The sequence below is a fragment of the Acomys russatus genome, chromosome 20, assembly GCF_903995435.1.
Source record: "Acomys russatus chromosome 20, mAcoRus1.1, whole genome shotgun sequence".
Taxonomy (NCBI): Eukaryota; Metazoa; Chordata; class Mammalia; order Rodentia; family Muridae; genus Acomys; species Acomys russatus.
This window is the reverse complement of record NC_067156.1, coordinates 14,157,956-14,183,225: the sequence shown is the minus strand read 5'-3', so window position 1 is coordinate 14,183,225 and position 25,270 is coordinate 14,157,956. Positions and strand designations below refer to the sequence as shown.

The 25,270-nt window shown below is 45.2% G+C and overlaps 1 protein-coding gene across 3 annotated transcripts in view; it reads right to left on the bottom strand.

The window, feature by feature from the left end:
* Positions 1-25,270, bottom strand: part of Fhod3 (formin homology 2 domain containing 3) — a 415,945-nt gene that overhangs the window by 132,886 nt on the left and 257,789 nt on the right. For all 3 annotated transcript variants that reach the window (XM_051163630.1, XM_051163629.1, XM_051163631.1), the window contains exons 7-8: positions 14,333-14,444; positions 7,973-8,067 (exon numbers count right to left, since the gene is read on the bottom strand). In XM_051163630.1, coding sequence (XP_051019587.1) covers positions 7,973-8,067; positions 14,333-14,444 — 207 coding nt within the window. The remainder of the gene's footprint in view (positions 1-7,972; positions 8,068-14,332; positions 14,445-25,270) is intronic.

The window sequence follows — 25,270 nt, the reverse complement described above, 5'->3', positions numbered from 1 at the left end:
CAGATTTTGCTCTGAGTTCTGCCTCTCCTAAAGGAAGGATGCTATCTCAGCAGAGTCCCACTCAGAATGGAAGGAGCCTTGAGACTTCTGCCAGCTCCTTATCCTAAGGAGAGAAAGGCTCAGGGAGGGGAGATATTTTGCAAGCCAGAATTGACTGAAGACTGGGGTAAAGCACCCCTGCCCCACAGCCACCATGTGAGGCTGCACACGCTCCTGCATTCCACACAGGTTATCCAGCCTAGACTCACAGGGACTCTAAGTCCCTATTTATTTCACTGCCTTTGTATTTCTAAGACCACCACATGTATTTTAAATTTATTTTTAACCCATTAGCTTGCCTCAGAAGACACACACTTCCATAGGGATCACAACCCTCACAGCCCTTCTAGCAACAGTATAAAAAAAAAAAAGTCTTTATTTATATGCTAAATAATAGCTTTTAGCTTTTTATGCTGATCCAAGAGGACATAGCTCACGTTGCTGAGGTCAAGGACATTATCATCTTGGTCATTCAGGAGAACAAAAAAGGACACAACACAGGAGGCCATGACTTGGAAACTACAAGAGGCACTTTTGGGACAGCATATGCCTGTGCCTGCCACAGAGGCAGTCAACTGGGATCTACCTGAGAACTCCCAATAAGTAAGCCACTGTGACCACTAACCCCATCCCCTCCCTACCTGGCATGCCTTCGGAAACTCTTATTGTTACCATAATTTCACCCTCTGGTTTCCATGAAAACTCTTAAAATTGGTTAAAGAACAAGAGGGGGCAACACTAACACTAGGCAGGCACTACTTTCTGCCTACAAAATAAGCTACTTGAGGAAGGCAAGCAAGCTGGACTTAAAAGCCCCTGCATAGAGATATAGGGCCTTCCGGAGACTCGAAGAATCTCTAGTCTCCTCACTTCCTCCACTCTCTCTTTCCTTCCTTACTCCCCTACTTCCCATATCTGGAGCCAACAGGGTGTGTGTGTGTGTGTGTGTGTGTGTGTGTGTGTGTGTGTGTGTGTTTGCATAGACCAGAGGATTTTTTGCTCCCATGTTCCCCTCAATGGATTTCCAACTGAACCTTTGAGACAGGGTCACTCACTGAGTTAGGCGCTCTCACTATTTCAGCTAGGCTAGCTGGCCAATGGGCCCCAGGGATCCATCTATCTTACACACATTCACCTGGCTCTACATGGGTGTTAGAGACCCACGCAAGCCCTCCTGCCCTTGTGGCCGGCCTGTTACTGACTGAGCTCCAGGCCCATGGGCTAAGCTAAACCACTTTAGCCAATTCCCTCCTCTCAAAGTGTCAGTTGTTAACCAATGGAAGAGCCAGCGCTCAACAGTAAGCAGACTCGAAGGCTTTTGCCAAGTAATGGGCTCAGAACTGAATTTGCAACCAGCCATTTTTAGTTCCCCTGAGCTTGAGTGGAGCCTGTGGTCACCCAGGATTGGTGCAGGCTGCAGTGGGACTGCAGCATCTCTCTCCCTGTGCAGGAAGGTCCCACGTCCCAGACACATAGTCACCTTTTCCAGATTGCTGCTTTAATACGCTCATCTCCCTTCACCGCATTTCCACCTGGGCCTCTCTCAGTTCTACTCCAGGCTCATTGTTAAGACCCCTCCAGCTGGCAAAGACTGTGGCCTTGCCAGAAAGTTCTGTGGGCAAGAGTTTCCCACAGCTGCCGTACATCTGGCGTTCCTGACCTTTGCTTTCTTTGAGACTTTGTCTTGCCAGGATCTGTCGCTAACAATTCTTTACTGGCATTCCACAGAGAGCAAACTGTCTTCAAGGAAACTTGTCTCTCCTTGGGTTTTCAGAGATAATCCAAGAATAAAACCACGATAGAAAATAAAACCAGTGTGGTAAAGCCCATGTTCCCAGTCTCCCTAGTATCACCTGTGGAAGTCAAGAGCTGTGACCCTCAACCCCTTCTACAGGCAAATGTATAAGTTAGAGATCTCTGGTCTCCTTCAAAAGGCACATGGGTGAATATTTGGGGTACATATGCAGCGCAATCTTATACACCCCACAAAGATAGTGAGTTATTAACATATACAACAACACACCTGAGCCTTACAAATTTTCCAGAGAGAAGGTAGCTACCCTCAAAAGGTTACATACTACACAATTCCACTTGACCCCGAAAAGAGAAAATGTATGGTAATATATAGAAAGCCAGCGGTTGCCAAGGGTTACTGATAGGTGGTTAAGATGCCTGTAAAAGGATACAGGTGATATTTTTAGGGAGGAAGAGCTTATATGTACCCTAACTGCAAAGTCAAACCACATCTGTGTGTGTGTGTTAAAATTCATACAGCCATGTAGCAGAAGGGAAAGGTCTATTTTAATGTATAAAGCACTAAACTTAAGAAAAAAACTCATCTACTTAGCCTGAATCCCATGTAATTAACTATCCCCAGGCTCCCTGGGGTCCCACCCTTACCTCCCCCATCTACCTGATCTTATTCTATGAGGGGACCCAATACACAAGAGCCCATTCCAAGCAAGGGGCTCTCCCAGGAGAATTTCAGCTACGACAGAGGAGAGTACTGTCTCACGTTAGCCTCTTTCTTCTCTTGACTCTTTCCAAGACAGGAGGAGGAATGCAGAAAGCTAGAGGGTTTGCTCCATGTCTCTGGTAAACAAACAAAAGGCACACTGGCCTCAGAATCCAATGCAGGCTAGGGTTTACTGCCTTTGTTTTACCATGAAATGTTAGTTTTTAAATCCCATGTTTTTATACCATCATTTATTTTGTTGAAATTGATTCTGGTTAGAAACCACCCAACTTGCAATATAAATTCCCAGACTTCTGAGTCTGTATTATCCCCTCAGACTCATACTAATATTCCAGTTTGCTACTCTGTTTGGTAGCTTGGTGCATTTGACTCACTGGGGCCATAAATGTGACTGCAATTCAATAATGCAAAATGAACACAGCAATGGGCTGTGGCTTTTTCAGGAATGGCTGCATCTGGAATGACTTTCCCAGGACTTTCTCCATTTGTGAAGAACAGGCATGGTCCTAATTTGCTTTTCTGTTGCTGTGATAAAACACTGACCAAAAGAAACTTCGAGACAGAAAGGGTCTATTTGGCTTCCACTTCCAGGTCACAGGCAATCACTGGGGGAATCTGGGGCAGGAACTCAGGCAGAAAATGAAGCAGAAACCACAAAGGAATGCTGCTTGTTAGTCTGTTCTCTGATTCATGTTCAGCTTTCTTGAGTCTGTAGCCTATGTCCAATTGCGTAGGGATGGTGTTACCCACAGTGGGCTGGGCCTTCCCACATCAATCACCCATCAAGACAGTTCCCTCACAGACATGGTCACAGGCCAAGTTGATCAAGGAAATTCTTCCCTTGAGGTTTCCTCCCCCCAGGTGACTCTAGGGCGTGTCAGGATAGGCATGGGTAGGGTATGTCAACAAGAATTCTGGGGTTGTGGGAGCTGTGCCCGCATAGACTGGTAAACTTACTAGATCTGCAGTGATGTGGAGAGGTTTAAAAATTGTAGGTCCAGAGGCTGAGTATCACATCTTAGCTAGCTTTAGCCCCAGAATAGTCATCCCTTGCCCATCTCTATCTCAGAACTAACAACAGCGTAATAAACAAAAGCTGACTCATAGATAAAAAACCTTCTGAAATCTATTAACTTAACAAAGCCCTAACTCCACCGACTCAAAAGCTAAGAATGTCACCAGATAGCATCTGAGGCCTATTAAAAAAAAAAAAAAAAAGGCTTCCACCACCATCTTACTGTAACCACCTCTCTGATGTACCCACCAATATATTCTATCTAAACTTGCCTTGATTAATGACTTTCTTTGTTTTAAAAAACTATAAAACTTTATGAAGCTGCTTCCACCTTGGAACATGAAAGCTGCATTAACTTAAATCTGTGTTCCCAGATCACAGTCACTCAAATTCGGCTCTAGAATCAACTCATTGCTTTTAAAGTGAGTACTGTCCTTTTGTGGGTAGAGAACAGAAGGGCCAGAGACAAAGGAGCAAGAGAGGGGGTTCTGGTCTGTGCTACCCCATGTCCAGCAGAGGATGAGCATTGCCACTGAAGGGCAGCAGAGTGCCCACGTGCTGCTGCTGTGGGAAGGGAAGTGGCCACCATCTCTACCAATGATAAAGATAAAATTACAGCACGCTATGCTGGGCCAGAGGGAGTGTTCATTTTTTGCTGACTTCAGAGTTCTTACAGAGCAAGGTCAGTGACAGAAAAGGACAGCAAAGAGATAAGGTTCATCTTCAAAAGCCAACAAAAACATACTCCAAATCACACATCAAGGTAAACAGATGGACAGACTTAAAACCAATAAAACTAAAGCAAAGTCCTTATGATTATCTATCTAAAACGTGGCTGTTTCCTGTCATGACTATATAAGACTTAGTTGGCTCTACACTCACCAGCAAATGCTTCATTGAAAAGTAAATACAGGGGCTGGAGAGATGTCACTAAGCCAGCTAAGAGCACTGGCTGCTCTTCTAGAGGACCTGGGTTCAATTCCCAGTGCCTACGTGCCAGCTCACAGACAGCCATACCTCCAATTCCAGTGGACAACCTTTCTAGTCTCCAGACGTACATGCAGACAAAACTCTCATAAAATAAAAATAAATCTTAAGAAGAAAGAAACAAACGCAAGGCGCTGGAGAGATGGTTCAGCCCTGGCTGCTTTTCCAGAGAACCCAAGTTCAGTTCCCAGTACCCACATCAGCTTACTCACAACTGCCTATAACTCCCCCTGCAGGGGAGCTGATGCCCCTTTCTGGCCACTGAGGGTACTGGCTAACACATGTGCATACACAGACACTTCAAAAACAAGTAAGTCTAATGGAAGAGGGGGGAGGGAGAAGAAGGGGGTAGAGGGAGGAGCAAGAGGGGCGGGAACAGCAAATGTAACAAGCAGATGTGATGGCACACACCTGTGATGTTAACACTCAGGAAGCAGAAGCAGGAGCATCACTGTCAGTTCAAGGCCAGCCTGCTCTACACATTGAGTTCTAGCCAGGACTATATAGGGAGACTCTGTTTGAAATTATTTTTTAAGAAAAAATGTATATATATATATATTATGTATGTATCTTGGTGGAAGTAAGGCTGTCCTTCCCTTGGGCTATCTGACTATGGAAAACAACAACCCCTGAGGAATTGTAAACGCTCCAGGAATCTCAAGCTTGTTGGAGAGATAAACTGAATTCCAGGTGCCAGTCTGAGGGGAAACTCATCTCTTTAAGAGGGACTTCCCACAGCTGTGATAGCTTGCAGGAGCCCAGACAATGATGTGTCAGTGATGAGCAGGGCCACACCCGGACTAAGAATTCATGTCTCGTGCCCCTGGTTTAAACCTTGACTTCCTGTTACTAGCCCAGAATCAGTCACTGGATTTCTTTATTGGTTTCTCTTCCCAATGAGGCCATATTACCTAAATTTTTACTTCTCTGTTTTTCACAGACCTGTCTCTTTAGCTGGTATTTTGGGGATGGGTGGCTGAGCTTCAGTTGCCAGGGCCCCAGGGCCCAGGCTTACTGGTGGCAGTAACATGTCCTTAGAAAATGTCTTTTTGTTTCAATGTGTATTTTTAGTATTTATGGTTTACTTAAGGTCATTTTATAAAATTTATTAATATTTTCATATTAATATCTATCCATACATAGGTCATTAGCTTCCTAGTTTGCCATTTGTCTATAACTTTGAGATTATCATTTTACAAGCAAGACCCTTTATAATTTTATTCAGTAATATATTTAAATACTTCCTTTTGCAATCCTTTGTTGGCTTCATAATTAAAATAAACTCGAAATAAAACACAAAGTTGTAAGTACCAAACGGAGTTGCTATGTCACATCTAAGGCAAATGAGCTGTCTGTGCCAAACTGCAGAGGCTCTCATGCATGCGCACATGTGCCCTGGTCCAGAGTTATCCACAGAACTCCAGAGAGACCATTTATACCATGACACTCGTCTAAAAAGAGCTGTCTCCACAAATGAGCTAATGCCAACTTACCAACAATCTTTGTTTCAAAACAGGTTATGTGGAATTCCTCTTTTCTTCTAAAGGCCTTCCCTTACCACAACCTCTGCAAATGTGCCTCTTCCCAACACACATCTATCTTCCATCGCCATCCCTTGCTACTTCCAAATAAACCTCTTGTTTGGGTGAACCAGTCTCTCCACTGTTGAGATCTAGGCTAGGCTGTTGCTCAGGCCACAGTACCCACAGCAGCGCCTCGGCTCTTGCAGATACAGACAAGCACCCTACGGGAGCACTGCCTGTGGATGTCTAGCCAACAGACTTCTCATGTCACGAAGTGAGTTTACAAGCCCAGATACATCAACAACTACAGATGGTCACACACTTTTCCCCTGCTCTTCCCTGCTGCCTGCTAAAGACTCAGAGTCTGGCTCATCAAAGACCTGTAAGAAAGGACACCCACTTATGGGCTTGATTCAACTTGAGAACCTACTATGCTGTCTGTCCCTGGTGCTAGGACTTGAATTCTACTAAGAGTCCCCACCATGCTATTTTCTGTTTCCCCATGACATTAATAATTCTTCTAAAAATCTCCTAAAAATCTAAAAATCTTACTCCCACCAATCCATCTTAGTGGCCCCCTTGAACCCCAGATCCGAGACCTTTCATCCATCATTCAATTTATCTCCTTCACCATCGAGAGATCGGTACCATCTTCATCTCTTGCTCATGTTTTCCTCCCAAGTTTCATGTGTTAAGTTGGAATCTTTTCATTTATTCAGGATTGACTGTGATATATGAACTGAAAATGTTTCTATTTATTTCTACTTATCATCCCATTCCCAACCATGGAAGATGCTCTCCCATCAGCACAATGTTGACTGTGCGGCAAGTTTTGAACACTGGATCTGCATGACCCACTATTCCAATCCACCCTTAGAGGGAAAGCAACATGGTCCCACAGAGGAGGAGCTACACCTTATATTTAAACTGCTCACTACAAATGTGGCTTCAGTTCATTAGGAGAAGAAAGTCTCCAATTGTAGTCCAACAAAGGATTCTAGAACCTTCCAAGGCCTTATTCCTCCCATCATTATACTTATTATTGTAGACTCACAGCCAAGAGTCTAAAGAAAACCCTCGGGGTGGGTGACAATGATACTTGGGATGTGGAGTGTGATGATCTGAATGAAGGGACACTAGGATCAAGACAGCCTGTCCAGCGTCACCATAGAAACCAATGCCCTGGCTTCTGGGGACAGTCTCAAAGGACTGTGACTATCTTACAACTGATGGCCAGAGGGGTACATGTTGGAAGTAACAAGAGCACAAAGGTAAGGTCAACATAAAGGAAATAGGATCTGCCTCCAGGAGCCTCACCTCTGGCCAAGACTCAGAATTCAACAAACAAGAAGCCTGTGTCTTCCTGAGCTTGAATCATTTCTTCTAAGTCAAGGTGCTAATTCTAAAGGGGAAATGTCATTAAGGGTGAGTCTTGGCATGAAACGTCTTCCAACCACCAACCCTGGGGTCCCCATGGTGTGGCTCATGAGGTACAATTTTACACTTTCATGAGGTATTTTTGTTTCCTTTAGCTATTCTGTAACTAGCTACCATGAGCTAGGGTGACTTAACAAGTCAGGACTGAAACTAAGATATCAGCAGGGCAATGTTCTCTGTAATAGTTTCATGGAATGATCCTTCCTTGACCAGCGCTAGGCTAGTTAGCCAACTTTAGGCATTCCTTGGCCCACAGACGTGCCATTCTAATCTCTGCCTCTGTCTTCATGTGGCTGTCTTCCATGTATGAGTTCACATTGTCTTTTTCCTCTCCCTTTCTCTTTTCCTCTTGTAAGGGCATCAGTCTTATCTGATTAGAGTTTGTCCTAATGACTGAGTTAGATCTGCAAGACTCTCTTTATAAATACTGGGGTTTAAGGCTTCAACTCCTATTGTGGAGGGTCACAATTCAACCTAGAACACACATCAACCAACCTTGTTCACTAGAGTCATTGCATAAACCAAGAGCTCTGTGTCAACTCCATCTTTTTCCTCCAAGATTTCCATGATGTTGGACCAGGGTTTGACACCTATGAGCAAAGCAAAAATCATTACAAACATTAATTCAATGACACACATTATCTCAATCACACTGAAGTTTCACCAAGGATTTCTCGTCTTTTAGTCGTTACAAGTATAAGTGTGGATACATCTATAAGCTGGACTTGTCCTAGCAATCAATATACTATCCTGTCTCATCTTCATTGTCAGTATCCACAACTATTTGCTTGAGAAGTCTCCTTTATATTAAATAAATAAATTTAAATTCTGTTCATGTGCACACATTTGCGATGCAGACTTCACTAAGGAAACCATAAGTCTCACTGAAAGCCCACCAACATATGCTGAGCAAGGCATGGAGACTTTTTTTTTTTTTTTACTCTCTCAGTTCCAAGCAGTAATAGTGGCATCGCTTTCTAGCAAAAATCTAGAGCAAAAGACTTCCATCTCTAGTCCATCAGGGTACAGATACTGTCTGGGCATCAACCAGGTTCAGAGACTGGCGGAGAACTTCCCTTGATGGGTGTAGAATCGAATGGAGTAGCTAGATGAAAGTGCAAAAACAGATCCCAGCCCAGAGCCAACATCTGTGAAGTGGTAGGAATATTTAGCTAAGGCTATAATGTCAGAAATGGAGGTGCAGTGACAAGTGAATGGCTGTGAATGGCTGTGGATGGTTGTGGGAAAGGCTTTGGACAAAGATACCTCTCAAGTGAATCCAGCTACTGAAGGCTCAAGGGTGACTTTCTCCAGCTACTTCCCACTCCAGAGCAGCAGTCAAGTGGCAGGCCACAGATGAGGAGGCAATCTTTTGGCCTAGTTTCTATGCCTGTGATTGGAAGCGCTGGCTTATCCCTGGCATGGTGGGCTATACTGGGAATCTTTTCTCTGTGTAATTCCTCTATAAGTTATCTCAAATAGATATTACTTATTTTTGCTTGATAAAGCAAATCTGCAAATAACCTAAGTGCAGCAGTTTCTAAATGCTGGTCCTTGGGTAGGTTGTGACAGAGCTGATCCTGGCCTTGAGATAAACATTTCCCAAAGGCAGAGTCATTTCTTGTTCATCTCTGCACTTTCAGCACAGTGCCTGCCATGTCACACAGAGTCAATGAAATGGCCAAGAATAATAATGATTCCTGAGAGGACACTTAGTATGGGAAGATGGAACAGCTTTACAAAAATGAGAGGGGAGCTGCACACAGTAAGAAGTCAGGACTGAAGAGTTGGCACCTTATAGAAAACATGACACAGATTAATGCCACACACTCTAGGACAGCTCTCCCAGTGAGTGAACCTAAAGCCTCATCCTTTAGCCGGTTAGAACCAGGCAATCTCCTTCCACTCTTTTTAACTCAGATGTTCTCTCGCTTACCAGTTTCCGAACTATCTCCTGAAAGTTATCATCAAACTGCTTTGCAATAAGCACCAGTGTGCAGTTGTTCTTCAAGCATCAACAAAGTGACCATTTCAGCCTTCAAGACAGCCAACCAGGAGACCCTTGGTCTCACTGTACCAATGAGTTCAGGAAGTTATCTGCTTGTGTTTCTAATGGGGCACCAGTGTCAAGGACTAGAGGGCTCCCAGAAGAGCCATGCTAGGGAGAATTCACTGAAGTGTTGTGTGTGGGAGAAAGCACTGCAGCCAATTGTTTCTAATTTCTCTGATGGTTTTAGACTCAGAACTACTTCCTCACTGTTGGCTATGACTCCAAAGTGCCCTGTGGGGCCTGAGGAAGGAAAAGCCAAGCAACAGAGTCAGGTAGTCCAGATATGGGTAATAACCTCACTCTTACACACACACACACACACACACACACACACACACACACACACACACACTGCATAAATAAGAAAACACATAAACGTAAAAAGACTTTTTTAAGTTGGGGAAATGAGGCAGGTTTGGGGACATATCTACAAGCTGAAGAGCATGTGTTTTTCTTCAGGAAATACTGCAAAGTGTCTAGGAGATAAAGCTCTTCTATTTCCTTTCTTAGCTTTGATGGGGTACGTTAGAAGGCAAGGTTAGCATTATCATCTGTCTCCCTCCAGATCTACTGTCCACCAGCCTTGCATTCTAACCGCTGTAATACAGGTTCCATAAGAGCCTGGTGCCTCTTAATGTTTGCAAGCACATAGTTGATTCAAATATTTGCATAATGACTGAACTCTGTGTGGACGCTGCCTGTCTTTTTATCTGTTGCACTACAGACACCCAAGCATCAATAGCTTTCATTATCAAGACCATGGCCAGCGATGACATCAATACTTAAAATGTTTACATTCTAAAAGGCACAGTGGCTCTTTCTTAACTCAGATTAAAGTCACAGAATATGTGTTTGAATCACTTCCCATCTTACTCTCGTGCTAGGCCCCTGCATCAATTAATCAGACATTTAACATGATGCCTTGCATGTGAGTTGGTCTAATGGCCAAACACATGCTGAACAATCCTTCCAGCACAATCTGGATCTTTCCAGACTATAGATCTATTACTCTCCTCAGAGACTTCTGACAGTAAACAGTGGAGGACCAGCTCAAGTGTGTAACCTCTAGCCTCCACCATGCTTTGCACATTCTTTACTATTCAAGACACCCTCAAGCAGAATCAGAGACAGGATTGCTTGTAAGGATAGATAGACTGCATTCCATGATAATCATGTGTGATGTGCATGTATAGGAATTATGCATATTTCATCACTTCATATTCAAAAGAAAAATAGAACCTCAAAAGTTGTGCTGGACCAAATTAATAGCTTTATGACAATGAGTTATCCTGTCTGCTCCCCAATTCCATATCACTTTGCCTAGCTTCCTGACAACCCACCGTAGGGCAGATCTTAAGGACAGAGAGTCCGACAAGGGAAGATGACACACCAACCATCTCCTTAGAGCATGCATGAGTGACATCTGTCCTTCCTTCTTCTTGTCAGGCTATATCTATCCCCCAAAGAAAAAGTGGCATAAAGATAGAAGCAAGAGAGCAAGAGCTGTAGATGGCTCAGGTGCTAAATGCTTGGTGTACAAGCATGAGGTCCTGAGTCTGATTCTCAGAGCCCTCAAAGCAAAGCTAGACGTGGTGGTATGTGGCTATAACCCCCATGCAAGGGAGTCAGAGATAAATAGGTCCCCAGGGTTCTCTGGCCAGTCAGTCTACACAAATCAGTGAATGTGCTTCGGGTTTAGCCAGGGACCCTGCCTGTGTAAAATTAATTCAGAAAATGATTAAGAAAGACATCCGAAGTCAACCTCTGAGCTACAGACAGACAGACAGACAGACAGACAGACACACACACACACACACACTTTTATTCTAGCTTTAAAGTGAAAGTATAGAAGACTAGGCCAAATGAGGCATTTAAAATGTTCAAATGTTCATAAATATTAATTGCTACCTACAATGTACTTTTTGTTTGTTTTACAGTAATGAGGATTGAACACAGGGCCTCATGCATACTGTACCAGCACTTTGGCACTGAGCTACACTACTGGGACTCAGTGGTGGGCTTTGCTTTCTCCCTAGGCTCTCTAAGTGGCCCACTCTAGGCCCCTGTCATAGAATGAATCCTCCTGGTTAACTCATAGGTGGCCATACATACTTTTTAAGCACGACGCCACCATGGGAATCTGGTCTGGGATGACTTCAACTGCTTTAGTTGGTAATAAGCTTTTGAGGGCTTCTAGTTTACTCTGCTGGTTTTATTTGCTGATTACTCAACTCTGAGAGTTTTCCTACCTATTAAAAAAAATAGAAAGACAACTGTCCCCACTTCCCCAAGCTCCTGCCAGGGAATGAGTCTGAAGCTTCTCCGTGGAACAGAATTTATGGGTTATTTGCACATGTGCCCACACGGACATGCTCAGCTCTCTTTCAGTCATCTCTGGCACAGAGGCTGTTCTCCAGCCCAGTTGAGAGGGAACTGGAAACTGCTCTATAACCTGCTGCTGGAAACACCTGGAATCCATATTGCTCTCTGCAGAATTCCATGACACATTTGTATGCTTAATTCCATCATAGAATACTGGGACAACTTTACTAGCAGTAAACCAGGATGACGCTATATGTATGTATTACAAAATCACAGCCAAGACCACACATGCCCATGAAGAAACGTGCTATGGAGCCACACGTGATGAGGTTTCTCTGAGCTTTCTCACTTGTGATATTCTTTTGTTTGCAGCTCTTCGTGTTTAGTGGCAGGCAGATGACAACACTTGCCAAAGGTTGAAGGAATTTTATAGGCAAGATCTACCAAGCTGAGAAAACAATCTATGAGAATATTTTTTTGCTAATTGAGAAAAGATGGCCATCATTTTGTCTTGTTGGAGAGAATTAGGATAGTAGAGGCCTCGGGCTGGGGCTGAGGAATGGAGCTTGGCTGTGGGAAGCAAAGCCCTAGGTTCATCTGAGGGTCATTCCCACTCCACAACATGTCACTTATACAGTAGGAACTCCAAAGAAAGACTCTAGAGCATCCTACTCAACAAGGCGAAAGGAGAACCTCAAAGCCAGGAGAAGGATAACCCTATATCGTGGTCTCATGGCAAGCGGCCTTGAGTTACCCAACATTTAAGAGAGGCTAACAAAAAGTCCACCCATTGTCCTAGAGTAACTCCAGAGCTAGGAGATGGGACATGCATCCTGCAAGGATAAATCAAAGAAAGCATCATGGCCCCAAATACCAACCATTTGCTTGAGGTGCTAACAACCTGGTTCTGGGGGAGCCACATATAGATTCTTAGCCATTGGTTGTCCCTAATCAGGACTGTTCACTGGTCCTCTAATCTGCTCTTAGTTCCTACGTGATACCAGATGGCAATATGCTGTGGTAGAGGAAAAGTGGTTGTGGTCTGGGACTCACCTTCCAGACTCCAGCCTCTGACCTGCCTGAGACTCTGCCATCTTTATGTACTCCCCCCAGAGAGAGGAAGACTCACTTCTAGGCTGGATTGGCCATGCCAGACCTGGCATCTGTCTGTGTGTTCAGCGCAAATATGTCCTGGGTGGCTTTCATTAACTCAGACATTCAAAGAAAGCAGGAAGCTAGGTCTTCCACATTTTGAATGGGCATCAGACGAGAGCTGAGTCAGACATAACTAGTTTGAATAAAGAGTGCAACCTTGAGCTCTCTTCCTCCTAACAGCCACACCTAGGTTGTCTGTTTACAAGTATACATGAGTTGGACGGGAATACACCAATGTGCTGGCACACCTGTCTGTTGACGTCAATAGTGGTTTGGGATCATCTGCAGACTGGGTTTTCTATATGTTTTAAACTAACTGTTACTATTACACTCAGGAAGAGAAAAAATATTATTCAAAAATTTCTTACTTATTTGAGACTTTATTGGGAAGGTGCTCTTAGGGAGAGAAATGAGCAAGAGATAAAACAGGCACCCCAGAATTTTAGCTAAAGGCTTCACACCACTGCAGACCACAGTGTGGTTCACACCAACCCAGCTACAGCTCCTACTTTCTTCTCAAGACAGGGTCTTTCTAGGTAGCCTAGGCTAGCTTCGAACTCATGATCTTCCTGCTTCAGCCTCCTCAGCACGGAAATGACACACGGTGTATGCCACTCCACTCTTTTCTACCAGTATCTGCTCAGGGCAGCTAAAACAATGAACTGGGAGATAGACAGCCCGCCTATGAGCAGGGTGTACTCAAGTCAGCAGACAGACAATGATGACAGTATAGCAGAGAGAAAGGTTGTGTGGGAGCTTTGGGAGCTCATGAGATAGGAGGGGTGTTGGCCCCCAGGAAGGAGATGGCATGGCAAGTGGTCCCTTACCTGGAAAGACCCAGATGCTTTCCTGCAGTAGGTACTGCGGAACCACTGACAGGGTTAGATAGAGTGCTAAGAACTGTACTTCAGGGTGGTGGATGAGAGCAGGTCAGAAGTGCTGAGGCCCTTAAGTAAGATATGCACGGGACAGAGGGAAGGAGGGCAGAAGGCTCAGGGAATGTTTATGGGTCAGTGTTACACAGGGCACGGATGAGAAGAAGGGACACAAGGTGACCTGAACTAGGCTGGGAGGATAGTTGCTCTGTGTATTTTTAGTTGTGACGGCACAGGACAATGATCTGAGTTGTCCTGGCTAAGTTCCCACGTGCATTTCCTTCATTGTCACACCATATTCCAGCCACAGTCTCCATAGCGACCTTTCTAGATCCTTCGTGGAGATGCCTACCCACAGAGGATGTTCCCAATAGCTCACTAGAAGATGGGGGCGGGGTGTCTCCCGGTCTAGGACACTGAGACCTTGGTGGCGCAGGGGCAGGGACTGCTCACCTCTTTTGGTGTCAACAGCAGAGACAGCCTGAATGAGGAGTGCTGCATTGGACTCGGAGTATTCCACAAAGACAAGCAGAAGCTTCAGGGCCGTCTTCACCACCAGGCGGAACTGGAGAGAAGAGAAACTGTCACACAGACACATGTGCAGCCCAGCCCACCTGAACGCAGTATCCCCCTTCCCTGCAGCCAGCAGTCAGCGATCTGGCAAGCCTGGCGAGCCAAATTCCTTCACTGGTTCTTCATTTACCCCTCATCAGATGTCTCAACTGGCAGGTGTTAGTCCTTCCCAACTGTGAAGATTAGAAAACTGTGGCAGAGTACACCGTCTATGTTCACACACACAGCCAGTTATCAATGGAGCCAAAAATCCAAACCCAGGGCATTTGACCCCAGAATTCACATCCAGCTTGCAACAAAGTAAGACAGTGCATGCTGAGCTGGGGACTCCATTTGGTCCCAATGACAACAGTCACAGTTTTAATTTTTTCCAGTGAGGAAGCAGACACAACATGTCAAATGGCTTGTTCCACGTCGCAAGTGCTAGCAAGCTTGGGTAAGCAGGAACCCAAGCCAAGACCCCAGTACTTAAAAAAGCAGGCACAGTGAGCTGCCTGGGGCCTTAGAAGTCACAGAGCCTGGACCCACAGTTCAGCATTGGTGAGGAGCTGCCACCAGCTCAGAATCTTTTCTGCCCACAGTAGAACTCATCCTCAGAGAGTGAGCAACTCACTCAGTGGAACCTACCATGCCTTCCTAACTCTAATTCCTTCAGTACTGAGGGGTGCTGCCTCAGTTTCCCTACATCCCAGTTGCTGCTGCTATCTCTCCTTGAACACCCCTCCACACACACACACACTTCCCTCTGTCCCATTTTCTTCCAAGAATCTCTTCCTCAAGAATCTCACACACATACCCCCCATTCAGATGAAGCACCTTGGAACACCAAGCCAGCCTTAGGCTGTCCCTTCCCAAGCTGTTTCTGTCTCAACCCCATAGGGACCCTTTTAAATGGAGAGGGGCCGGTTTACATGGTTTTCTCCATGGCCAAGAACTATATTTGAATCACAATGGGCTTAGAAGCGTCTACTAGTTCGCCTGATCTATTAGTCAAGTGGCCACATCAAACAAGCTGTGCCATTTCGCCCACCCTGAGCCTCCATCTTGTGAAAAGCCAACTACTGTTTATTTGCTCGGCACCAAGAGGGAGACCCGGGGGGGGGCCTCCATGAGGCATGTACTCTATCACAGTGACGGGGGACAGACGTGATGGAAAGTGGAGATGCTAAGCAAGGAACTGCCATGCACAGCTCTGAGGTGTAGCAGTCAGTCCATTCTTTCTCGTCAACTTGGCCTATCCGATGTAGACTCACCTGGGAGACTAAGCGTAACTTAATGGGTGTGTCTGTGAGGGAGCTGCAGAGAGAATTAAGTCTTGGGGAAAGGACACACAAAGTGTTAGCATTCCCTCTCTGTTCCTGGCCCATGGGAATGTAAAGAAAATATAGCTCCAACTCATGTCGGCAGAGACCAAGAAGGCCCTAGATGCTGCACTTGGGATTGTATCCTCTTAAGCCAGGGATCACAATCAATCCTTGTCCCCCAGACTTCACCTTTGTCACAACAAAGAGAAAAAAGCTAGTACAAGAGGGAACGGTTTAAACCACCACCCGCCCCAAGTCCTTTCTCCAAAGCCATTCCATGCCTCTGGCCCAGGCTCTTTCTCTGCTGTCACCCTTTACACCTGTCTTGTCCCTGGGTCTCAGCCTCTCTACCTGGTGCCTGGTCCTCTGTTCTCCATGAGAGAAAAATCTCTCCCAACAGCTAATAACCTGATTTCATTTCCTAACTTCCCAGCAACTTTCTGTCAACATTCATCTTGACTGTCAGTTTCACAGGATTTCGCATCTACTGAGACAAACTTTCGGGCACATCTGTGAGGAGTTTTCTCGACTCAGCCACTTCTCTGCCATGAGGGACTATAGCCTAAAAATATGAGCCAAAATAAACCCTTCCCTTCCTAACTTTATTTTAGCAAAGTATTTTGTTCCACCAACTAAAAAAGCTCTCCAACTACTATGCTCTCCAACACAACCTGATGGGGATTTAACTCTATCTCTACTACTCAGTTTAGATACTCAGGTCCATGGTGGACTGTGTGCTGTCAAATCCAATGGCTACTTCATGGATTCACTCAACCCTCAGTAACACATAACACAGTTAATATTCTCTCTCTCTCTCTCTCTCTCTCTCTCTCTCTCTCTCTCTCTCTCTCTCTCTCTCAACTTTCAGGGTGCTCAGTATAGTTTTGGAAGACCTTAGAGCTTCTGTCTTTCTTCTGTCTATTCATTCTTTCTCTTTCCATACACCCTCTAGACAAGTTTATCCTATTTCTGGGTTTTAAAGTTCATCTAAGATTAAATGTTAACTATCTGTTGCTTTCCAGGCCTGACTCAACTCCTGGGACAGGTTGTCTTACATCGGTCAGATGCTATGCCACAGATTTACTGTGGCTAAATGTCACTTGATTTTCATTCATTCTTACTGCATTCTACTTGTTGGGATCCAGACCCAGGACAAGCAGCAGACCGGGTCTCCAGGTTCTCCCAGCAACCCTCAGTCCCTACCTGTTACAGGCTGGGGTACCCCTGCCCTCTACCCTGAACTTTCTAGCCCAGGGGCTAGACTTCCTCTCCTCCAGAGGTTGTTCACTGTATATTCCAGACATTTTGGTTCTCTCTTCCTCCTCCTCCTCCCCCTCCCCCTCCTCTTCCCCCTCCTCCCTTCTCTCTTCTCTCTCTTCTCTTTTCTCTCTCTTTCTCTCTCTCTCCCTACCTCCCCCTTTCCCTCCCCCCGCCCCCCCCCACCTTTGTGCTTTCTCTCTTTGGCCCTCTGTCTGCATGGCAACTTCCCTGACCCTGTTCTTTGGGACAGGCCAAACAGGCCCAAGAGCTACCTCCAATAAACTTGCCTTTATACTTTAATTTGGCTTGAATCCGTCTGCCATTGCCAGTCTGTTCCTGACATGGCCCCCATGTGACAGGTCCTGCTCAGGGCAGTTAGTGGTGTCACCTGTACTTTTCTCACACTGCTCCAGAATCCATGTGAGGCAGAGCTTTTCTCAAGACAGGCCTATCTCCATCTCCACCCAGGGCCATCGCTATAACCTACAAGGAGTCCATTGTGTGACCCTGACACACACTCAGCGGCTTACTGCCAGCTTGGGGATTTCTCCCCAGCTCTCCCCCCGACCCCCAGACCAGCACTACAGGCCTGACCCTTCCCTTAGGCAGGCTGAGAAATCCCACTTATGGAAAACACCTTCATGAGAAGGAGCCCCTTGCCAGTTATCAGACTACAGAGCCTTTCTCTTCACACCCTGCTCGTGACCGAGCTAGCTTCAGAGGCACCTCCCATATCCACAGGAACAGGAGCCCAGGACCCCCACAACCCCAAAATCCATAAATGCTTGAATGGCAGAAAACTGTGTAGTATTTACACATAATCCAACCATCCTCCCCACAACTGAGTACTTGAAGTCACTTTTAGACTGGTTTTAGCGCCACTGAGTGCAAATGCCGAATGAACAGCTATTTCATGGTATTGCTCAGGGAATAATGATAAGAAAAAGCATTTTCACATTCAGTAAAGACACAATTTAAAGCAGAATTTTTCTTGGCCATGATTTGTGGGCTTTTCCACAAGGATCCTACAGACAGAGCAAGCGAGCACATATTTGGCCTAAGAACACCAAGCCACGCCTACATGATTCCTCTGACACAGGAGAAGCCACTGAGGCAGTGTTACATGTGAGGGTGGTGTATCTTCCCCTTCCTGCACATGAGATTGGCATGGTCACTGTCCCAAGCCAAGCTAAGCCAGGCAGAGGTCAAGAAGCCACCAGGCCTCCCCTTCCTTTGTGCATTCACCACACAGGGAGCTGAATACTTTGGAGGGCTCCAACTCCCCTAATTCTGTGTTCCCCCTCCTCCCTGTCTAGGAAGAGGCCAGATTCCACAGTATTTTCTCAACAAGTACAAGGAGTTGTGTGTGTGTGTGGGAGGGGAGTGGTGGCAGTTTAGAAGAGTGAACTGTGCTTTGTATGCTGAAAGCTGGAGAAATGTCTTAAAGTAAATACAAAGCCAGCAAGTCCAGGCTGGCCGCTTCCTCGGGCGGTAGAATATCATTTTGTGGTTGCTGGGAAGAAACCTGGCGGCTGCCCAGTGTACTCCCATGAGGCTGGTTCCAGCACGGCCCGCTTTGCCAGTCCAGCAGAGTCCTTCTGAACCTCTACGTGGTCATGGGCCTTAACTTTCATGGTCCCTGGCACCCAGAATCTCTAAGCCATGCCCCCTTTTGATGGAGCGCCCTCTTTCCTAGGGAAGTCTTTCTTTTTATGCCTTCCTTCCCTGTGCTGGAAAGCATCTGTTTGGAGTTCTATGGGCACCATAATTGCATCTTTAAAAAATCTCCAAACATGATTTCTATGTTTAGGAGTTGTGTGACTTTAGCTTCCATTGAGTTTATGTTTAGAGCTTTCGGAAGCTTTACTATGCCAACGAATAGCGAGCACATTAGACAATTAAAGCACTTTAGAGGCAAGAGCATTGGAACATTAATTTGGGGCAAATTCCTGATAGTAATTGAAAGCATGCCCAAACTCATCCTCAGATGCAGCCGGGGCTTCTACTCAGAAATTCCACATTAGCAGTATTGTGAAGACCTGAAAGTAGGAGGGGACACTACTTCAAAACAATTCTGTACCAGCCTTCTATACGAATCCAATAGTTACTCTATTTGATACTGTTCTGTTTGGAGAATGTAGCCACAGCCCTCTAAAGAGTGACATAGCCAGCACAGGGACCACAGATCCTCCCCTCAAAGTCCAGCAGATTGCCTTTCCCAAAGCCCTTAAAATCCTATGCTTGCTACTGAGCGGGGGTAGGGTGGAATGGGAGACTAGCTCAGTGCTTTCATGCCCTTGGTTTGATACCCAAATTCACAAAACCCAATAGCATCTTAGACATATTTTCATAGGAACTGCTGGTAAGAGTCCCAGCCCCATAGGTGCGTGGGTTTATTTCTGGGTCTTCAACTCAATTCCATTGATGCACCTGTCTGTTTCTATGCCAGTACCATGCCCTTTTTATTACTGTTGCTCTGTAGTACACTTTGAGATCAGGGATAGAGATACCTCCAGAAGATCTCTTATTGTACAGGATTGTCTTAGCTATTTAGGGGTGTTGTTTTTCCAATTGACGTTGAGGATTGCTCTTTCAAGGTCTGTAAAGAATTGTGTTGGAATTTTGATGGGGATTGCATTGAATCTGTAGATTGCTTTTGGTAGGATGGTCATGTTCACTATGTCAATCCTACTGATCCATGAACATGGGAGATCTTTCCATCTCCTGATATCTTCTTCAATTTCTTTCTTCAGAGACTTGAAGTTTTTTTTTTTTTTTTTTTTCATATATGACTTTCACTTGCTTGGTTAGGGTTACACTAAGATACTTTATGTTTTTTGTGGCTACTGTGAAGAGTGCTGTTTCCCTAATTTCTTTCTCAGCCTATTTGTCTTTTGTATAAAGGTGAGCTACTGATTTTTTTTTTTTTAGTTGATTTTGTATCTGGCCACTTTGCTGAAGGTGTTTGTCAGCTTCAGTAGGAGGAGATCCAAGCAGATGCTAAGACACACAGCCAAATTCTGGTGTGGCTCACTGAAAGTCTTATGGAAGAGATGGGGAATAGAGGGACTTGGAGGGGTCAGGAGCTCCTCAAGAGACCAATGGAGCCAACAAATCTGGGCAGAGGAGGAGGTGCTGCAGAGACTGATGCACCACTAAAGGACCATGTATGGGGTAGACATAAACCACCTCCCCAACCCCGCTCAGATGTAGTAGACAGGCAGCACAGTCTCCTTGTGGGTCTCCCAATATGGGGAGTAGGGACTACTTCTGACATGGACTCTGGCCCTCACCCATTGATTACATCCTCTGGTGAGACAGCAGTGCCAGGCCACAGAAGAAGAGGATGCAGGCAGTCCAGATGAGACTTGATAGGCTGAGGTCAGATGGTAGGGGAGGAGGGCTCTGCTTTCTGAGGAGTAGGGGATGGGGAGGAGGGGGTATGAGGGAGGGATGGTGGGACCAGGAGGCAACAAAGGAGGAGGCTACAATTGGGATATAAAGGGAACAATATTTTTTTAAAAAGGAGTCCCAGCCTCCTGGGAGGAGGCAGAGCAGACTTAAGGTGACTTTAGGAAGGCGCATCCCAAAGGAGCATCCCCAAAGAGGGGAACAGAGAGTTATCCGCATGGGCACACAGCACTGCTTAGCTCAGCAACCTACAGCTTCTCAGATGCATCTTGCCCTCAGAGTATCATTCTCACCTCAAATGTCTGACTTCCAGCTTGGAGACCGAAGCCCCTTCCTATCCTGCGTGCACATCTGCGATCAAAAGAGGGCATCAGATCCCATGGGACTACAGTTATATATGCTTGTGAGGCACCATGTGGGCACTGAAAACCGAACTCAGGACCTCTGGTAAAAGAGCCAGTGCTCTTAACCACTGAGCCATCTCTCCTGCCCCCATCCCTTCCTACCCTAATACGAACAGTTTCACTACAATGCGTTAAGCACCCAGAAACCTGTCTAGACCAGATAGAAAATTCAGCATGTTCTCATGACACATTGACACCATGGGATGGTCAAGCAGTCATGAAGTAGACAGGCAAGTGACATGGCCCCAAGGGTGAGCAGCAGCGACACAGACCCAAACAGGCTGAGGAGGAAGGGCACCCCACAGTCCACCAGGCCACAAGCCTGGCCATGCTTCATTAATACAGCTCTGGCCATGCTTCAAGGACATGGCCCACCGGCTGCTGAGAGAGAACCCATACCCACCCCTGCCCACACGGACAGCATCCCTCACGTGACCCGACACTGAGTGCATTCAGAGGGCAACTTTAGCATGGTGGCGACAGTCAGGGAAGTGCAGAGTGGGGCCCAGCTAGCTGCTCCCCATTGTCCTTAGTGAGGAGAGCTATAGAATGGCTGGAGGGTCCCTATTCACATCATCATCACCACTGGAAGGAGGACTCCAGGCTCCAGGTTCTGCCTTTGGCCTTTGTTACATACACATTATTTACACACAAAGAAATACAAGTACTCTATTTGAACTTTGTCCACTGTAACAGAGAAAAATAGAGGGCCTTTTGTTGTTGTTTCTTTGTAGATAGAGTCTCGTGTATCTTGGGCTGGCCTCAAATTCTCTATAGAGGTAAAGACCAATGTTGAAACTCCACACCTTCTTCCCCCACCCACTGGGATTATAGGTATACCCACCACATTTGGATATTTTATAATATTTTTTATTTTTTGACACTGCAATATAATTAACATTTCCCCTCTTCCTTTTCCTCCTCCGACCTCTCCCACATGCCCCCCTCCTTGCTCTTTCTCAAATTCATGGCCTTTTACTTTCATTGTTGTTACATGGTTGCACATTTATTTATTTTTTCATTCATTACTTAATTTGTTTACTTTATATCCTGATGGGGACTTCCCTCTCTCCTCTCTTCCCAGTCCTCCCTCATGCCTCCCCTCCATTCCCTCTATGTTCACACTCTTTCTTCTCAGAGAAGAGGAGACCTCCCATGGATATCAGCCTGCCTTGACATACCAAGTAGGACACTTGGGAGTTGCACACTTCTAACCTATGAATTCAACCTTCTCCATCCATATAATGCTCTGTGTGTGTGTGTGTGTGTGTGTGTGTGTGTGTGTGTGTGTGTGTGTGTGTGTGTTTTCAGGGCTGAACACTTGGTATTGGCTTACCAACTGGGGGTTCTTCCCTGTGGAAAACTATCTTTTTTTCTTTCATTCCTTCCTTCCTGCCTTTCTTTCTTTCTTTCTTTCTTTCTTTTTGGGCTTTTAAGACAGGGTTTTTCTGTCCTGGAACTCACTCTGTAGACCAAGCTGTCCTCGAACTTATAGAGATCCTAGTCTGCCTACTTTCCAGTCTTTAGTAACCTGCAGTTCTTAAGGGTTGAGGCCTCATGGGATTTTACCCTTCCATGTTAACATATCTTTGAGTGTTCAGGTCTTGCTTAAGCAACCATGTACCAGGGGAACAGGGAGTTTGCTTTCAGATTTTGTCTCCAAGAAAGTGTCAGAGAAACTACATCTGTAAAGTCACACTCAGATTTGGGTGGTACTGGGGCTCGAACTCAGAGCTCCACAGGTATGCCAGGTACTAAGCGAGCACTCCACCAATGAGCTACATTCCCAGCCCTAGAAAATAATGTTAATGATGCTTTATATTATTCCAAAACATATATCTAAGCAGGAATCTGTGATGGTCCATTTGTATGAAGAGTGCAGAGGCAAGGAAACATGTAGCCACCACACTTCATGAACATTTAACACATTTGCAGCACGGCTGAACTGAGCTCTACTCTGAGGCACCTATTAGTTAGGACTCCATGTTCCTAGTCAGGATAAAATATAGGCTGGAAAGCCTTTGTGAAAACCAAAGTGCCCTTAAATAGGCAAAGACAGAGCCTCCATATCCCACATACACTCAGGATTCCAACGCTCTCTTCCTAGAGGTTCAGAGGTGGGTTATCAGGATATGCCCAGCACTGTGCTTCACTGGGGTTTGCTTTTCCTGGTTAACTGAAGGGGGTGTCTAGGTTTTAGATAGAACGCACCTACCAGAAGCCTAGGGGAGGGGTACAAGGCAGTTTCCTTCTTCCTTTTCTTTTATTCATTCATTCATTCATTTATTTGGTTTTTTTAAGACAGGGTTTCTCTGTGTAGCCTTGGTTGCCCTGGAATTCTCTTTGTAGCCCAGGCTAGCCTCGAACTCACAGAGATCCACCTGCCTCTGCCTCTGCCTCCTAAGTGCTGAGATTAAAGGTGTGCACCAGGCCCAGCTACAAGGCAGTTTCTTAAGACTTTTTACACTGGAGCTTCATGTGCCTTGCACTGGACTTAAGGAGACAGAAGAAATACAGTGAGCAGGTCAAATATGCTGCTCCTTAAGTACAAATTCAAGATTCCAAAAGCCTGCAATTTGACAACTCGTCTCTTAAAAGCTCAACAACCATTAAAAAGAAAACAAGTTCCTGACCTTAGGACTTAAAGTTACAAGGGCTAGAAAAACATATGTGACTTTGTTTCATTTCCCACTACAGTAGCACAGATATGTGCTATGTAGACAGATGACGATCTTTTAAACTAGAAACTGTAAGACAGCCTGATCTATAAAGCTTTACCCCATTGTTTATACATTTATCTACTCTAAAACAGACCAGGTATCAGAATAAATCAAACCAGACATGTTGGCTCACACATGTTAATATGAGCAGTAGAGGGTGAAGCAAGAGGATATTTGCTACTTTTGAGGCCAGCTTGGGTTATAAAGGTAATTCAGGTCAGCCTGGTCTTCAGACAGAAACCTTGTCTCTCATCCCACAAAAAGTTTTAGTCTTTTAATTATTCATCCTTAAGACTCCTTGTTTAATACTGTATTCTAATGCTGCACATGTAAGTTGGCATTTTCTAAGAAAGCAGCTCAAATAATTATTGATTGGTTCAACAAAAATCTTAGGCTCCCAAATCTCCCCCTCCCCAACCTCTAATAGACCAGCTGCAATATGGCATGGGTACTTATCAGAAATAAATTGCTGGGCCCAAACACCATGCCTCAAGTACAGAACTCTGGGCCTTGGGCCACAAGAATTCGTAGAATTCACATCAGCCAGGACAGGAAGTCACCTGCACCAAGAGCCTTTCCCTGTTGCCTCGGAGACTGATGCTGACCATGCAATGTACAGAAAAGGAACCAACTCTGTGAACAGTGACACCCAGGGGGGAGCTGGGAAACTCCTAAGGTACTAATCAGCAAGTAATATATTTTATATCGTATAAAACAGAGCAAGCTATCCAAAGATGATGAAAATAAAAACAAATCAAAAGAGTTGCAAATTATTATGATTGATTTAGCTGGAGTTAACCTGGAACTTTATTTGTGTAAACAGCAGAAAAATATCCACTTTGTTAAATTTTTCAGAGCATAATCAGTGTCATTACAAAGAGTCATCTGAGGGTCTGAGAGATGGCTCAGCTTGTTAAGGTGATTATTACCCAACATGGTGTGACCTGTGGTACCCACTTCATTGAAGGAAAGAACTGGAATGTGTAAATTGTCCTCTGTCCTACACACGTGCATGTGAGGTGCACATACTCACACATTCACACACATGCACACAAAATAAATAAAACTTGAAAAGGGTCAATTAATAAAACAACATCAGTTCCTTCCTTTACTGTTGAGAAAGAGATACCAAAGCTTTGCATGAACACGCCAGCTGCAGGGCATCTTGTTACTGCCTGCAGAACGCAATATTGGTTGAAAGAAATCAAGCTTGGGTGTTTTTACAAGAAGCAGCATGCCCAGTTTTGGGTACAAACCCCCAAATTCTAGGAGACTAAAAGAACTTGTTACATGGCCAATTTCTAAATGAAACCAAAGGAAACAAGTCAATGTGATTCTTGTCCTTACCTAGTTTAAAAAAAAAAAAAAAAAAAAAAAAAAAAAAAAAAGCTCCTATCTTTTCTATTGGCTCAAACATAAGCTTTGTGGAAATATGATAGATAACATTTCCCAAGCAAAAGAACTTTCTTCTACAAACAACTCGACCTGGAAGCACACCAGCAGACAGCAGGTAAGCCTGGCATGGTGAATGTGCTGCCAGGAGAGCTTGATTGCAAGAGTCTCCATGAGGTGAGTGTCAGGCAGACAGAGACAAAGCCTGAGGGGAAGGGAGCTAACATCACTGACAAAGGGAGCTGGACCCTCCAGATTACCTCCTGGGGTGACTCCCAGAACTCCCTGCCTCTGCTTTCTTTAGGACCCTCCACCATCCTAGAAAAT